Consider the following 18,266-nt stretch of genomic DNA (forward strand, 5'->3'; position numbering starts at 1 on the left):
ATCCCTTCTTTCTTTTCTCTCAAACTCTTGAGCGTGCCGTCCTTGGCCAGCTCTCTTGCTATCTCTCTTAGAATGACCTTCTTGATCCAAATCAGTCAGGTTTCAAGACTGGTCATTCAACTGAGACTGCTCTTCTCTGTGTCATGGAGGCTCTCCACACTGCTAAAGCTAACTCTCTCGCATCTGCTCTCATCCTTCTAGACCTATCTGCTGCCTTTGATACTGTGAACCATCAGATCCTCCTCTCCACCCTCTCCGAGTTGGGCATCTCCGGCGTGGCTCACTCTTGGATTGCTTCCTACCTGACAGGTCGCTCCTACCAGGTGGCGTGGCGAGAATCTGTCTCCGCACCACGTGCTCTCACCACTTGTGTCCCCCAGGGCTCAGTCCGAGGCCCTCTCCTATTCTCGCTATACACCAAGTCACTTGGCTCTGTCATATCCTCACATGGTCTCTCCTATCATTGCTACGCAGATGACACACAATTAATCTTCTCCTTTCCCCCTTCTGATAACCAGGTGGCGAATCGCATCTCTGCATGTCTGGCAGACATATCAGTGTGGATGACGGATCACCACCTCAAGCTGAACCTCGGCAAGACGGAGCTGCTCTTCCTCCCGGGGAAGGACCGCCCGTTCCATGATCTCGCCATCACGGTGGACAACTCCATTGTGTCCTCCTCCCAGAGTGTTAAGAGCCTTGGCGTGACCCTGGACAACACCCTGTCGTTCTCCGCTAACATCAAGGCGGTGACCCGATCCTGTAGGTTCATGCTCTACAACATTCGCAAAGTACGACCCTGCCTTACACAGGAAGCGGCGCAGGTCCTAATCCAGGCACTTATCATCTCCCGTCTGGATTACTGCAACTTGCTGTTGGCTGGGCTCCCTGCCTGTGCCATTAAACCCCTACAACTCATCCAGAACGCCGCAGCCCGACTGGTGTTCAACCTTCCCAAGTTCTCTCACGTCACCCCGCTCCTCCGAACACTCCACTGGCTTCCAGTTGAAGCTCGCATCTGCTAGAAGACCATGGTGCTTGCCTACGGAGCTGTGAGGAGAACGGCACCTCCGTACCTTCAGGCATTGATCAGTCCCTACACCCAAACAAGGGCACTGCATTCATCCACCTCTGGCCTGCTGGCCCCCCTACCTCTGCGGAAGCACAGTTCCCGCTCAGCCCAGTCAAAACTGTTCACTGCTCTGGCACCCCAATGGTGGAACAAGCTCCCTCACGACGCCAGGACAGCGGAGTCAATCACCACCTTCCGGAGACACCTGAAACCCCACCTCTTTAAGGAATACCTGGGATAGGATAAAGTAATCCTTCTAATGACATTCTAGACGATTCTGTGCTTCCAACTTTGGGGGAGGCCCTTTCCTTTTTCAGCATGACAATGCCACCATGCACAAAGCGAGGTCCGTACATAAATGGTTTGTTGAGATCGGTGTGGAAGAACTTGACCGGCATACACAGAGCCCTGACCTTTACAGTTGGCATCACTCCCTAAACCCTAAACCTCAACTAAATATTCTAATAAGTAATGTGGAAATTGAGCAAGTTGAGGTGACTAAACTGCTTGGAGTAACCCTGGATTGTAAACTGTCATGGTCAAAACCAATTGATACAACAGTAGCTAAGATGGGGAGAAGTCTGTCCATAATAAAGCGCTGCTCTGCAGTCTTAACAGCACTATCAACAAGGCAGTTCCTACAGGCTCTAGTTTTGCCATACCTGAACTACTGTTCAGTCGTGTGGTCAGGTGCCACAAAGAGGGACTTAGGAAAATTCAGAAAAGGGCAGCACGGCTGACCCTTGGATGTACACAGAGATCAAACATTAATAATATGCATGTCAATCTCTCCTGGCTCAAAGTGTAGGAGAGATTGACTTCATCACAACATGTATTTATGAGAGATATTGACATGTTTAATGCACTGAGCTGTCCGTCTAAAATACTAGCACACAGCTCAGACACCCATGCATACCCCACAAGACGTGTCCACCAGAGGTCTCTTCACAGTCCCCAACTCCAGAACAGACTATGGGAGGCGCACAGTACTACAGAGAGCTATGAGTACATGGAACTCTATTCCACATCAGGTAATTGATGCAAGCAGTCGAATCAGATTTTAAAACCGATAAAAATACCCCTTATGGAACAGTGGAGACTGTAAAGCAACACAAACATAGGCACAGAAACATGCATACACACACGATAACATACGCACTATATACACAAGTACACATCGATTTTGTGTTGTAGATATGTGCTTGTGGAGTAGGGGCCTGAGAGCGCACACTTAGTGTGTTGTGAATTCTGAAATGAATGTATTGTAATATTTTTTAAATTGTATATCTACCTTAACTTTTCCAGACCCCAGGAAGACTAGCTGCTGCCTTGGCAACAGCTAATGGGGATCCACAATAAATACAAATAGAAATACCTCAACCCCATCGAACAGCTTTGGGATGAATTGCAAGGCCTAATCGCCCAACATCAGTGCCCGAGCTCACTAATGCTCTTGTGGCTAAATAGAAGTAAGTCTCTGCAGTAAAGTTCCAACATCCAGTGGAAAGCCTTCCCAGAAGCATGTACGCTGTTATAGTAGCAAAGGGGGGACCAACTTCATATTAATACCCATGATTTTGGAATGAGATGTTCGACGAGCAGGTGTCCACATACTTTTGGTCATGTAGTGTATTAGTTCAGAGTAAAAACAAAGAAAGTCTTACATTGCTTGCCAGCTTTCTGACGTTCATAGCGTGCAGAGCATTCTTGTCCATCTCAGAGCCTTCATAGTGCCCTTTCATGTGGTTGGTATACTTCTCCTTGTACTTGTTCTGTAGGAAAATATAAAATGTCACTCTTTCACCCCACTGAGTATAGGGCGACATCCATGAACGTCTTTATTTTCTGTCCGGACCAGCGGGTTTTTTTATTTTTATTTTTGGTCCGGACCGGCATTGATTTCAACGTCCACAGAAGTCCATACAAATCAAATCATATTTTGTTAGTCACATGCGCCGAATACAACAGGTGTAGACCTTACAGTTAAATGCTTACTTACAAGCCCCTAACCAACAATGCAGTTAAAATGTATATTGTATATATATATATATATATATGGATAAGAATAAGAAATAAAAGTAACACATAATTAATGAGCAGCAGTAAAATACAGAAAAGTACAGAGTCAATGTGCAGGGGCACCAGTTAGTTGAGGAAATATGTACATGTGGGCACAGTTATTAAAGTGACTGCATAGATGATAACAACAGAGAGTAGCAGCGGTGTAAAATGGGGGGGGGGGCAATGCAAATAGTCTGGCTGGCCATTTGATTAGGTGTTGAGGAGTCTTATGGCTTGGGGGTAAAAGCTGTTGTAGAAGCCTCTTAGACCTAGACTTGGCGCTACGGTATCGCTTGCCATGCGGTAGCAGAGAGAACAGTCTATGACTAGGGTGGCTGGAGTATTTGACCATTTTTAGGACCTTCCTCTGACACTGCCTGGTTGGCAGTGAGCTTCCTCCCAGTGATGTACTTGGCCATTCGCTCTACCCTCTGTAGTGCCTTGCGGTCGGAGGCCGATGTTGCACCTGTAGAATCTTTTGAGGATCTGAGGACCCATGCCAAATCATTTTAGTTTCCTGAGGGGGAATAGGCTTTGTCGTGCCCTCTTCACGACTATCTTGGTGTGCTTGGACCATGTTAGTTTGTTGGTGATGTGGACACCAAGGAACTTGAAGCTCTCAACCTGCTCCACTGCAGCCTCGTCGATGAGAATGGGGGTGTGCTCGGTCCTCTTTTTCCTGTAGTCCACAATCATCTCCTTAGTCTTGGTCACATTGAGGGAGAGGTTGTTGTCCTGGCACCAAATGGCCAGGTCTCTGACCTCCTCTCTATAGGCTGTCTCGTCGTTGTCGGTGATCACTGTTGTGTCATCGGCAAAGTAAATGATGGTGTTGGAGTCGTGCCTGGCCATGCAGTCATGAGTGAACAGGGAGTACAGGAGGGGGCTGAACACGCACCCCTGAGGGGCGCCTGTGTTGAATATCAGCGTGGCGGATGTGTTGTTAGATTTGCGAAGGGCGAAGGAGAGCTTTGTATGAGTCTCTGTGTGTGGAGTAAAGGTGGTCCAGAATTTTATTTCCTCTGTTTGCACATTTAACATGCTGATAGAATTTTGGTAAAACAGATTTAAGTTTGCCTGCATTAAAGTCCCTGGCTACTAGGAGCGCCGCCTCTGGGTGAGCGCTTTCTTGTTTGCTTATGGCAGAATACAGCTCATTCAATGCTATCTTAGTACCAGCCTCTGACTGTGGTGGTATGTAAACAGCTACAAAAAATACAGATGAAAACTCTCTAGGTAGATAGTGTGGTCTACAGCTTATCATGAGATACTCTACCTCAGGCGAGCAATAACTCAAGACTTCCTTATATATCGTGCACCAGCCGTTATTTACAAAAATACACAGCCTGCTGCCCCCAGACTCACCAGACGCCGCTGTTCTATCCTGCCAGTACAGCGTATAACCAGCCAGCTGTATGTTGATAGTGTCGTTGTTCAGCCACGACTCCGTGAAGCATAAGATATTACAATTTTGAATGTCCCGTTGGTAGTTTAATGTTGCATGTAGGTCTTCTATTTTATTCTCTAAAGATTGCATGTTTGCTAACAGAACGGAAGGAAGTGGGGGTTTATTCGATTGCTTACGAATTCACAGAAGGCAGCCTGCCATTTGGCCCCTTTTCCTCCGCCTCCTCTTCACGCAAATCACGGGGATCTGGGCCTGTTCCTGAGAAAGCAGTGTATCGTTCGCGTCGGGCTCGTCAGACTCGTTAAAGGAAAAAAAGGATTCTGCCAGTCCGTGGTGAGTAATCGCAGTCCTGATGTCCAGAAGCTATTTTCGGACATTACAAGAGACATCTATAATTGGTTCAGATTTGTTCCGGTCCAGCCTTGATTTGGTCCAACCATAGACATCTATGTTTCACAAATTTGGATAGCACAGTAAAGTAAGTAGAGCATTGTACTCTACTCTACTGAACTAAACTTTAGTGTACACTAATGCTCTGTGCTCTACTTACTGTATTATGATATACTGTACGGTGCAATCCAAACATGTGAAACGTAGACGTCTATGATTGGTTCAGAATTGGTCCAGTCCAGACTGACCAAATTTGGTATTGCTGCGGAGCTCATTAGAATAATACCCAGTGTGCTCTGCAAGTTTTAACTTTTACGAAAAAATGTGGGTCGTTTAGCAGACGCTCTTATCCAGAGCAAATTAGTCGGTGCATTAAGGTAGATAAACAACCATTACTGAGAATGTTATTATAGTTGAAGTGTTCTGTTTTTTTTTTCTTCTGTCGGTCAGATCACTGCCAGCTCCAAAGCTTTATGTAAAATCTTACATAAGTGCATGTGGGGATCAATAATATATATTCCATACTGCATACTTCACTTGGCTCTATATTCCTATTTTAATTTAAATAATTTCTGGGGAATATGATGTAACGCTTTCTACATTAAATTGCCCTTAATACTATAACTACACAGTGACAACATAGTAGTTACATAGGTGTTACCATGAAATTACATGGTATTATGGTTGCGCTATCAGTTGTTACACAATAAGCGCTATCAGTTGTTACACAATTGGAAAAAAGAATATGTAATTACACATCCACTTGCTGAAGGTTATTCCACATGTCTAATAAAAAATCTTGTTCCACTATGTAAGTAATGTTTTGTAATTCCATGTTTGAAAGTCACCTGTGAATTACCATGTTAATAAGTCGAACCAAACTCTAACCTTGTTACATGTCACTACAAGGTGCCTCTAACATCGAATCAACATGTAATACCAGGGTTAATAAATAGGCTAAGACCTAATAGCTGAGAACAATTGTAACAAGGCACACCCTGTCATTAAGTACCGGTCATTTTCAAATAGTCCCATTTGACTCTATTGGCAGAGCATGGCGCTTGCAACGCCAGGGTTATGGGTTCGATTACAGTATGAAGAAATGTATGCACTCACTATAAGTCGCTCTGGAGAAGTGTAGTTTATTTCTATGTTGTTTGTATTTATTATGGAAGGATGAATGGAGGATAGTACAAAGATATCCTTGATGAAAACCTGCTCCAGAGCACTCAGGACCTCAGATTGGGGTAAAGGCTCACCTTCCAACAGGACAACGACCCTAACCACACAGACAAGACAATGCAGGAGTGGCTTCAAGACAAGTCTCTGAATGTGCTTGAGTGGCCCAGCCAGAGCCCGGACTTGAAACCGATCGAACATCTCTGGAGAGACATGAAAGTAGCTGTGCAGCGACGCTCCCTGTCCAACCTGACAGAGCTTGAGAGGATCTGCAGAGAAGAATGGGAGAACCTCCCCAAATACAGGTGTGCCAAGCTTGTAGCGTCATATCCAAGAAGACTCGAGGCTGTAATCACTGCCAAAGTTGCTTCAGCAAAGTACTGAGTAAAGGGTCTGAATACTTGATGTTAATGTGATATTTCCATTTTTAATTTTTCAAAGATTTGCAAAAATGTCTAAAAACCTTTTCCCTTTGTCATTATGGGGTATTGTGTGTAGACTGATGAGGGATTTTTTAAAACATTTTTAGAATAAGGCAGTAACGTAACAAAATGTGTAAAAAGTCAAGGGGTCTGAATGCACTGTATATTTCTTGCATAGAATAGGTCAACTTTTGTACTATAGGGGATAGTAGATTGACATAGGCTAGTGCTTTTGCAGTTCGTTAGGCCTAATCATCTGACGATGATTGGCTGAAAAATTGGCTGATGAATATTCAACGTGGACAGTTCTTCCAATATCTTCAATATGCGCCTCGGAATTGGATAAGTACGCACACAGTTGTCTCCAATGTGTCTGTCTTTACTTGTAGCATGCGAGAAAGACCCAATCACGTGAAAGAGAGTCATGTGAGTGAGAGGAGCTTCAGCAGCTGGGAGAAGGGAATTATAATTATTATACTCAGCCCAAGGGCACAACGTCCACTGGGCGCAAAAGGCATGGATTTTTTTTAGGGGGCATAACGGCCTCACAAAGGGGATGCAGCTGGGACATTCAAGGCATTATCAAGTGCTTGTCAAATTGTGAATGAGAGACTGATGAAGTGTGTACAGCCTGTGCAAAAAAACTAAGCAGAGCTAATGCCTTTCATGCAACATTTTTGTAATCATTATTAGAGTCACATCATGCAGCCTTAGAATGTATTACATATCAAAACATATAGCCCAACATTTTTATCACAACTAAAGTTACATACATAACTCTAAAATAAGCATATAGGAGTGGCTGTTTCTTTGTTAACCACTCATTACAGAAGAACCGCATGTGCGCACTCCCTCAAATCGTTTGGAGAAAATCCTTTCTATTTTATTCAGCTATGTTAAATTGTATTCCATGTGGCATAGCCAGTTTTGGGCCTAACATAAGGACAACTCAGAGTATGCTATTCTGTTTTTCTGAAATAGACTATATTTTCTTCATATCATGTTTCTTTAGACCCGTCTAAAATAAATAATGGATTTATTGTTGTCACGTCCTGAGCAGCAGAGGGAGTAGTTGTGTAGTATTTTGGTCAGGACGTGGCAGAGGAAGTCTGTATGTGTTTTCTAGTCTGTTTCTGTGTTAGTCTTGTGACTCCTGATCAGGAACAGCTGGATATCGTTGTTCCTGATTGGGAGTCATATATTAGGAGTGTGTTTTTCACCTGGGGTTTGTGGGTTGTTGTTTTAGCACTGCTTTATGTTCGCCTGCTAACTGTTCCTGTCGGTCTATTGTTGCTTGTTTTTTGGTGTTCATTTTATTCTAATTAAATAGAAAGATGAGCATTCACATCCCGTCTGCGTTTTGGTCATCCATTCACCACGACAGCCGTTACAATTGTGAAGGTGTAGATCACTATACTACATGTATTTATTAGCGTTTTTAAAATGTAGATGTTCTAAAGGTCTGCATCAGTGGCTTTTAGGCTATGCATGGAACTAGAAGATGCTAAATGTGTTTATGTTAATTAATGGTCAATTACCGTGAGACCGGCAGTTATTTGCTTGACAATCACCGGCTGACAAAATGTTGTGACCGCCACAGCCCTACCCTCATACCATCATGGCCACCTAATCATCCCCAGCTTCCAAAAGGCTCATTCATCCTCCCCTGTTCCCCAGGTCATTGCTGTAAATGAGAATGTGTTCTCAGTCAACTTACCTTGTAAAATAAGGGTAAAATGAAAATATTTGAGATGTATGAGTTCCGTGCCTTTCCGGCAGAACCACCACAATGACACGTTGTGCTCCCAAAGCTAGCGTGCCTACCACTAACAAAACCATGGTCTTGGTTGGGCAAGGACGACACTACTTCAGGTCTCAGGGAGGATGACATCACCCACGATGGTTACTAGTGCTAACTAGCTCACATCTAGCTCACATCTGCTATTTAGAGTATTTGGTTATATGTTTCCATTTACAAACCATTCTAGCATCTATTACATACTCATTCCCCATACTCCATACTCACCAATCTATTTTTGTGTTTAAATCTTAAACTATGACACTTTGGCAATGCTTAGCTAGTGCTTAAACTAATATAGTAGCAACACCATATGAAAAGCATCTTTGCACATGCATCTGCCGTGTTGCTCATGTATTCCTCACATCACTGCTGAACTTGGCAGCCTTGGATGCATTCTTGTACTGGGGCGTCTCACAGTAGTTGATGCTGTGGCCTTTAGTGTTCTCAAGGTCCTTCTTGTACTCAACCTGCCAGGGAGAAAACAGAGCACACATTACAATAGGTGTTCCATCACAGTCAAACAGACAATTAGGCAAACTTGAATCCCAAATGTGTCTCTGAGCTCGATCCTGACGTCCTAAGCTTAACCTCTAAGGATGATGTGTATGGATGATGTCACTCTGTATGAATCTGCCACCTGCAGATACTTTCCTGACCATTGACCTCCACAGAAGAATTTGTCGAGATGATTTGTAAGAGGAGAAATGGTTCAGAATAGATGCTCCAACTAACGTGTTGCATTTATCAACGTGCTCAAAGACAAATAGAATTAGCTAACCTTTGCCTGCCCATGGAGCTAAGTTAAGTCCATAGGGCCGAGCGGACATAACATTTGGGACACTATGTAAATGACTGTGGAACATGGCAATGCAAATAAGTGGACTTTTGTTATGATTTTGTCCTCTTCTGTTTCTTTTTTATCTTCATTGTTTGTGGTGTGCACTACATTTATATACCCACAACCAGAGGTGTGGACTAGAGTCACATAACTTGGACTCGAGTCAGACTCAAGTCACAAATATGATGACTTGCAACTCAACTTTGACTTTGACACCAATGACTCGTGACTTAACTTGGACTTGAGCCTTTTAACTCGAACTGACTTGATACCCTTCCCAAGCCCAAATATTAAAAATGATGCTATTAAAAAAAAAGTGTGCAGCTCATCAGCTCTTCATTTAACGGATTACAGCTTGAATTGGACGGCAGCCAATCAAATTGTGCCAGCTGAGATAAAGTTGTGCGTGGCAGTGCAGAGGAACGTCAGTAGGTGAATTCAGTCGGAGCCCTTGGAAAGATGATACCCAAAATTATTATTTTCAAATATAAAGACTACGCTGTACTCAACAAAAACGGATTGCAACTTGCAAAAGATGCCGGAAGAAAATGACAGACGGAGGCGCAACAACTTCCACCTTTGTTCGACATTTGAGGCTGCACAAAGTACGGTAAGTCGTGGCTAATATAGCCGACAGCTATATTAAATAACTTTGCTTGTGTAGCGTGTAGGCTAACATAACATTAAGTCAACAAGCCTCCACACTGTCAGTCAGTGCGGGAACGTGATCATTGCACCCAAGATTGAGCTACAACTGGCTAGGCAGTTGGTAGCCTAAATCCTGCCTGATGTTACTGCTGTTCCTAAAACCATTGACATACGTTAGCCTACTGTAACCACACAGAGTGTGTGAGAGAGAAGGTTGGGCGATTGTGTACAAGCCTACATCACCCGATTGCGCCCCATAGCGGGGGTCTTTCTCATGGCTACCCATGTATTTCCATGGAAATATAATGTTTATTTGGAAAGTAATAAATATATATATTTTAAAGCATTCATGATTTGCGTAAATGTAATACACTAACTATTACTCTTGTTAAAAATCTGAAATGGTATTACATTTGGTGAAGAGCACATTATGACTTGTTTAGGACTCGAAACTCAAAGTTTATGACTTGAGACTTGACTCGGACTTGCCTGTCTTGACTTGGGACTTGAGTGCTAAGACTTGAGACTTACTTGTAACTTGTAAAGAAATTACTTGGGCCCACCTCTGCCCACAACCTTTCCATCTTTTTGCCCCAATTTTTTGCTCTCATTTCTCAGGTCTATCTCACCTCGCTGACGATCTTGTTGATTTTGCGGGCGCTCTTCAGGGCCAGGTTGTCCTCACTGGTCAGGTTGTGGAAGTGGGATGAGCCCTTCATCTTATTCAGGTCCTTCTTGTATTTCAGCTGGGGGGTTAAAAATGGAAAGAGAAGCAGACAAAGATTAAAAAAGAGCAGAAGAATCCTAGGTCACACATTCCCATCTGTCAGATTGCATAACTTGTCTATGAGCGCATCTTTATACATGGTGTACACAATCGGCAACAAACACACAGGCACACACAACTGTGAAACACACACATGCGTGCATGCTCTCTCAATCACACACACACACACAGTCTAATTTGATCTGTGGAGAGTTTGGAACATGACAGCACAGGATTATTGGTGAGAGTCACGGGGAACGCTACTTATCCCTGTGACCATGACCTGAAATTCCGCCCGGCAGCACCAGATAAGGTGACGGATGAATGTGATCAAATCAAATCAAATTGTATTTGTCACATGCGCCGAATACAACAGGTGCAGACCTTAGTGAAATGCCTACTTTTTGTGAGTTTTGAGAATCCCTGGACCTGTGTGTTTGAAATGCATCTTTCCTTTCTCCCTTCATTGAAGTAATCACAGAACCACTGAAGTACATAGTTTTCACAAATACAGTCATGGCATATCAGTGATTACTTCAAGAATAGAAGGAGGGATCTATCCTCTCTCTTTACTAGATTCCTCAATATATTGTCCAGTCCATAGTGACTATACAGCTCCAAAATGAGATAGATATCAGACTGCCTGTCAATTGTGTTTCCTTATTGAAAATGAATTCACCCACATACCCCAACGTATGCTCCTTCGCTTTAGGGGTGTCTGCTGCACAAAGTTGTATTGTGGGGGTGAAACCCCAATAAACTCACTCACAATACAACATTGTGCAGCCGAAACCCCTAAAGCGGAGGAGTTAAACCTCAATAAATCTACCCACAATACCCCTTTGTGCAACAGACACCCCTAAAGGGGAGGAGTTAAACCTCAATAAATCTACCCACAATACCCCTTTGTACAGCACACACCCCTCCCTAAAGGGGAGGAGCATACTTGTTCAGCAGGGACACTACTCACATCACTGGCGTGGGCCTGGGCTTTCTTGGCAAGCTGGTAGGCAGGAGTGATCATGGCTGGGAAACTGCCCTTCCCTCTCTGCTGCTCGTACTCTTCAGTGTAGGCAATCTGCAAGGAGGAACACACATCAGCACACAGTTAATACTACAGATAAAATGGGAACAGGGCTACAGAGTATGGCAGAATTTTGTTCTGGTCTAACAAACACATTTGATTCATAAGACCTTGATTAGTTGAATTGAGTATTGTTGTGTTGGGCTGGAAACGTCTGCACACCCTATTGTTAGCATATAATATGTACAGTGCTACAACAATTCAGCAAATGATATAAGGGTATAAATACACACACACTACCGTCAATCTCACCTAGTCTTCTAAACTCATGTCACTGTCTGACATATGGACACCAATGCGTAATCCTAATTCCAAAGCATTATGTGCATAGCAATCATTTTGACAGGCAAGAGAAAATGTTCTGTCTAGCTAGGTACCAGCATCATCCAGCTCTGTTTCACCCACTTCAGAGCCGATGGGTTACACCTACTTTTGCATACATAAAATCATATAAAATAGTGACAACTACAATCTGAAGAATTTTGATTAAATACAAAAAGACTATGGGATATGGGGAAAGCTTGGTTGGAAAGTGAAAACAACTGGAAGTTAAAAGATTTAGGCATCTCTAAGGCATTAAAGAATCTGAAACAGTACAACAACCATGTCTGTGAAGATATCAGATATCGGGCTACTCATTGTAAGGACAATTTGTGTTGGATGTTTCAACTGAAAAACTACTTTTCCACATAAGTTTGGAGCTAGACCAATTTATACCAATTGAAGAGCACATCTGGAAGAGTGTTGTGGGTTGTTGTCTTTCTGAGAGGCATTGTAAAGTTAAACAACTATCAGTCCTCTTTAGTAGTTTTATTTATCAATGAAACCACTACCAGTAGAATTTAACTTGCAGCCCTATAATCAATTACACATTTCAAATGTAATTGAACGTTTAATAGGTCTCCTTCTTAACTTTTCTGAGAAAGAAAAAAAATACATCAGAAAAATGGTAACGTTGTATTGAAAAATGGTATTATTATTGCAAAAATAATGTACTTAAGCTTCCAGTTAACAGATACACAACTTCCTCTCAGATATTGGCTGAACATCCTCGCCAAGAGGCTAGGTCGCTAGGTGTTGAACTAAGGTGGCTATAGTATTCTTAACAAGAGGGTCTACTTAAAAATATATATACAATTTGCTCGCTCGCCTCACCTTTAAAAAAAATGTAATCCGTTAATAATAATTGTATGGCCTTATCAATCCCCTGCTGGAATCCCCTGCTAAAAAATGTAAGGGGGAGTAGCAATGGCAATACAAAATCAAATTCCTCATTGGTCCTTCCACTTCGCACACTGATCTGCGAGGATTGGATGTACAGTGGTTTGTCCTTTAAAAGTTTTGAACTTGTGCCATAACCATTTGTGGTAGATGGTGTCAGATTGTGGTAAATTATGTCATTCTGTCATTGCACCACTATCACAAGGGGGAGTTAGAACGCTGATCTATCGGTAGTCTAGACTGTGGCACAAAATTATTATCTTTTCGTAAATTAATGGAGGTGTGAATGTTTCAGTCCGAGAGTCTCTCTTCTCTGACAATAGAGTCCTGCATCAGGCAAAAACATTTTTTTTTGCTAGCAGTGGTCCCAGAGTAGAGAGAGAACTTGTGTAAATACAATGGCACAATTACACTTGACATGTGGACTGAGGATTTTTGAAAAATAGGCACAGGAGGCTTTTGCTTTCTCTCCCTCTAAAAACAGAAAGAAATTATTCTAAATAACAAACTGGCTTTATTTACCAAAGTGTGAAAGAGCGATAGCCCCTCTATATAAAGTGAGTTTCTGAAACACTGAGTCCTTCTTTGCTGATGTGAAGAAGAAACGTAATGAAAGAGTCCAGCGAGGATGTGTCAGCATTAAGTTGAGTGACTCACTCATTCGTGGCTTTGGATCAAAATCAAGAAATGTTTTTATTGTTTTGACCAAGTTAAACTGCTCATGTTGTGTGTGACCAATTATTTGTGACATTGTGGTTACAATGAAGAATGTAAATGAAATCAATCCTATTCATAATGAATAATCAGATGTGTGTTGCAAGCTTTTCATTTTTCCCTATTTTTTTGTAGGAATTTATTTTATATTTTTAGACAATATAAAACATACATAAACAAACGACAACTACATCACACCTGCCCAGATCCACCTGCTCACACGCCCATCTCCAACACCCGCATCACTCTCTGCCACATTGCCTCAAACTGCACCATTTTGTTTTTCTCCGTCGCCCACACGCACATTCAATATTTGGATAATGAAGCATTTAAAGGCTGACATTGGTTGATTTTAATACTTCTGACAGCCAAATTTCTAACTCCACCCATAACTTTTGGACTTTATAACATTCCCAGAATGCATGAATTATTATAACCTAATGAAAAATGAACCTGGTAATCTAATTTAATTTACTGCAGGCCTAACACCTATGGGTTTAACCTTCTGAATGAATGATTATATTGAAGTTAGAAGCCGCCTCTTAATTAGTTCCGAGAGCCGATCGGTTACCCAACAAAATAATATCAATTTATTTAGCCTAATTGTTTTTATGACTACAGACAGTACGCTATTATTTCTCTTATCCTCCATGTATTAATTAATTTGTCTGCATCTTTATTCAACATCTGGCTAAAAAGAAACCACGCCATTGTCACGTCCTGACCCTTGTAAGAGGTAATTTTCTACAGTAGAGTGGTCAGGGCGTGACAGGGGGTGTTTTGGGTGGTTTTCTTGTTTTCTGTTTCTATGTGGGTTTTCTAGATTTATATTTCTATGTTGGGGTTATTGGGATGATCTCCAATTAGAGGCAGCCGGTTCTCGTTGTCTCTAATTGGAGATCATATTTATGTAGGGGGTTTTTCCTTTTGGTTTTGTGGGTTGTTAATTTTTGAGTAGTGTGTTTTCCTCTCTGTGTCACGGTTTGTTGTTTTGTTGTTTCAAGTGTTTGATGTATTGCATTTAGTTTCACGGTTAATAAAGATGTGGAACTACAAACATGCTGCTCTTTGGTCCGATCATTTGAACAGACGTGACAGCCATAAATTAAGAACAGATATATATTTTTCTCTCTAAGGTTTTACATTTCTAACTCAATATCACAGACCAGATTTTCCCTAATGAAAAATGCATCAACCCCTACAAATATATTCATTTATAAAAGGATAGTCTAATAGCTCGGCTAGGTGTGAAATCCCCCCAACGTGCAATGTATTCTATGCTTAAGTACTCTAAAATGTTACATTTCTAACTCCAAACCTCATGAAACTGCAAAATGTCAGATAAAGCATATACTGTAGAGCAATATGGCAAAACTTCCCCCATCAGGGGACAAGGTAGAGCTACAACATAATTGATCGGCATACAGTAAGTGCCAAGGAGGTAGGGTTTTGCCTGGACAGGACCAGTATCTTTAGACAGCAGAAACTATTTTCTGGGTCAAAGGACCCAGTTGTTTTCACCTGGCTGAAGTTCCCAGCATTTTCTCTGGCAAAAGCGAATTCTGCTGCCCCAGCATCTGAGGTGGCCTTTCCCTTCATCTCCTGCTCATACATCTGACGGTACTTCACCTAAGATATGATCACAGTGTCAACATTAGTGTACTGTACGCGTATGACTTTGCGGTGTGTGTGTGTGTGTGTGTGTGTGTGTGTGTGTGTGTGTGTGTGTGTGTGTGTGTGTGTGTGTGTGTGTGTGTGTGTGTGTGTGTCCTCTACTCACACCACTGGCCATCTCTGTGGCTTTCTTTGAAACTTGGTAGCCAGGAGTGAGATGGGCGGGGAAACTGCCTTTACCCAACTGCTGTTCATACTCTTCAGTGTAGACATACTGGGAGGGAAAATACTACGTCATGGACACACGAAAAGTGACATAATTGCATTTGGAGGAAAGCATAAATCAAATTGAGTAGGGTTTGTAATAAATGCCTTGATCTGTCCTTGGCTTTTGGCCAGAAGCACTTCAGGGGTTTTGGCTACGGAGGTATATTTTGACACTTTCTCCTCTCCTTTATTGTACTCCACCTGAATAACAGAGAAACAAAAACAAAAATGTTAACATATTATTTGCCCCCTCATAACACGCAATAACACTGAAATAATAACATTTATAATAATTACAGCTAATGTCATGAGCTGAAATCAACTCGTTATTTTATGGTAACACTACCCGCCTCCCGAAGTACTGTTCTGCCCCTATAGAGGGAGCTCTGTTGGCAGTTGCACTTACGCTGATGGGCAAGGTATTTGCTTTCTTGGAAATCTGGTATCCTGGTGTGATCATGGTGGATAAGCTGCCTTTTCCTTTACTCTGCTCATATTCCTCAGTGTATTTGACCTGTCATCAAGGAGAAAGTATGTCCCCAAACTTTATGACACAAACACGGTCAGACCACTACTGAATAACAGGAACGTTTCTTATGCCATAACTACGTGTTATCTGTGTAATTTTGAACCATTTGAAATTGGCAAATTTGACAGGGTGGGGGTATGTGTGTGTGTATAACTATGATAAAGGTATGTGTAGGTTTGTCTGGGGGTTGTTTTCATGTTGGTTGGTTGTTCTGTGCTTACATCACTGGCCAGGGAGCCTCCAGTCTTAGCATGTAGAATATGGGAGGTGTCAGCCACAGAGGTAATTGTGCCAATTTTTCTTCATGTCCCCTTTTGTACTCCACTTACAATCGAATACATATTGTACTCATCTATATTTAGCACCTACCTGTACATCTGTACCTGCATTGTATTGCAAAATCTTTAAATGTTTAGTTTGTTTAATAGGAGGGCAAATGCAGTTGTACTACATTTTTAGTAATCACGGGGGCCATTTTAGACAATTTAATGTACATCAAAAGTAGAGGTTGGCCGATTATGATTTTTCAACGCCGATACCGGTTATTGGAGGGCCCAAAAAAAAACGATGCCGATTAATAGGCCGATTAAAAAAAATGTCTTTGTAATAATGACAATTACAACAATACTGAATGAACACTTATTTTAACTTAATATAATACATCAATAAAATCAATTTAGCCTCAAATAAATAATGAAACATGTTCAATTTGGTTTAAATAATGCAAAAACTATGTTTTGGAGAAGAAGTAAAAGTGCAATATGTGCCATGTAAGAAAGCTAACGTTTAAAGGTTAAGTTCCTTGCTCAGAACATGAGAACATATGAAAGCTGGTGGTTCCTTTTAACATGAGTCTTCAATATTCCCAGGTAAGAAGTTTTAGGTTGTAGTTATTATATGAATTATAGGACTATTTCTCTCTATACCATTTGTATTTCATATACCTTTGACTATTGGATGTTCTTATAGTATAGCTTCCGTCCCTCTCCTCGCTCCTACCTGGGCTCGAACCAGGAACACATCGACAACAGCCACCCTCGAAGCAGCGTTACCCATGCAGAGCAAGTGACGTTTGAAACGCTATTAGCACGTGCCCCGCTAACTAGCTAGCCATTTCACATGGGTTACACCAGCCTAATCTTCGGAGTTGATAGGCTTGAAGTCATAAACAGCGCGATGCTTGAAGCACAGCGAAGAGCTGCTGGCAAAACACACGAAAGTGCTGTTTGAATGAATGCTTACGAGCCTGCTGGTGCCTACCATCGCTCAGTCAGGCTGCTCTATCAAATCATAGACTTAATTATAACATAATAACACACAGAAATACGAGCCTTAGGTCATTAATATGGTAGAATCCGTAAACTATCACGTTTATTCTTTCAGTGAAATACGGAACCGTTCCGTATTTCATCTAACGGGTGGCATCCATAAGTCTAAATATTCCTGTTACATTGCACACCCTTCAATGTTATGTCATAATTACGTAAAATTCTGGCAAATTAGTTCGCAACGAGCCAGGCGGCCCAAACTTTTGCATATACCCTGACTCTGCATACAATGAACGCAAGAGAAGTGACACAATTTCACCTGGTTAATATTGCCTGCTAACCTGGATTTCTTTTAGCTAAATATGCAGGTTTAAAAATATATACTTCTGTGTATTGATTTTAAGAAAGGCATTGATGTTTATGGTTAGGTACACGTTGGAGCAACGTGTACCTAAGCGATTATATGCAACGCAGGACAGGCTAGATAAACTAGTAATATCATCAACCATGTGTAGTTAACTAGTGATTATGATTGATTGATTGTTTTTTATAAGATAAGTTTAATGCTAGCTAGCAACTTACCTTGGCTTCTTACTGCATTCGCGTAACAGGCAGGCTCCTCGTGGAGTGCAATGTAAAGCAGGTGGTTAGAGCGTTGGACTAGTTAACCATAAGGTTTCAAGATTGAATCCCCGAGCTGACAAGGTAAAAATCTGTCGTTCTGCCCCTGAACAAGGCAGTTAACCCACCGTTCCGAGGCCATCATTGAAAATAAGAATGTGTTCTTAACTGACTTGCCTAGTTAAATAAAGGTGTAAAAAAAAAATAAAAAAAAAAAAATAAAATCGGCCAAATCGGTGTCCAAAAATACCGATTTCCTATTGTTATGAAAACTTGAAAACGGCCCTAATTAATCGGCCATTCCGATTAATCGGTCGACCTCTAATCAAAAGTATTTTGTTCTGTTGTGTTTTATTATATGTG

The 18,266-nt window shown here is 41.8% G+C and overlaps 1 protein-coding gene across 6 annotated transcripts in view; it reads right to left on the reverse strand.

Annotated features, from left to right (window-relative positions):
- The window catches only part of nrap (nebulin-related anchoring protein), a 129,124-nt gene that overhangs the window by 104,957 nt on the left and 5,901 nt on the right, over window positions 1-18,266 (reverse strand). For 4 of the 6 annotated variants that reach the window (XM_082965583.1, XM_045702007.2, XM_014157056.3 and 1 more), the window contains exons 5-12: window positions 15,892-15,999; window positions 15,591-15,686; window positions 15,385-15,492; window positions 15,126-15,233; window positions 11,556-11,663; window positions 10,449-10,565; window positions 8,696-8,800; window positions 2,737-2,844 (exon numbers count right to left, since the gene is read on the reverse strand). In XM_082965583.1, the coding sequence (XP_082821709.1) occupies window positions 2,737-2,844; window positions 8,696-8,800; window positions 10,449-10,565; window positions 11,556-11,663; window positions 15,126-15,233; window positions 15,385-15,492; window positions 15,591-15,686; window positions 15,892-15,999 (858 nt within the window). The remainder of the gene's footprint in view (window positions 1-2,736; window positions 2,845-8,695; window positions 8,801-10,448; window positions 10,566-11,555; window positions 11,664-15,125; window positions 15,234-15,384; window positions 15,493-15,590; window positions 15,687-15,891; window positions 16,000-18,266) is intronic. The other 2 variants (XM_014157059.3, XM_014157058.3) reach the window with 2 other exon arrangements.

Source organism: Salmo salar, chromosome 19 (assembly GCF_965601325.2).
Source record: "Salmo salar chromosome 19, fSalSal1, whole genome shotgun sequence".
Lineage (NCBI taxonomy): Eukaryota > Metazoa > Chordata > Actinopteri > Salmoniformes > Salmonidae > Salmo > Salmo salar.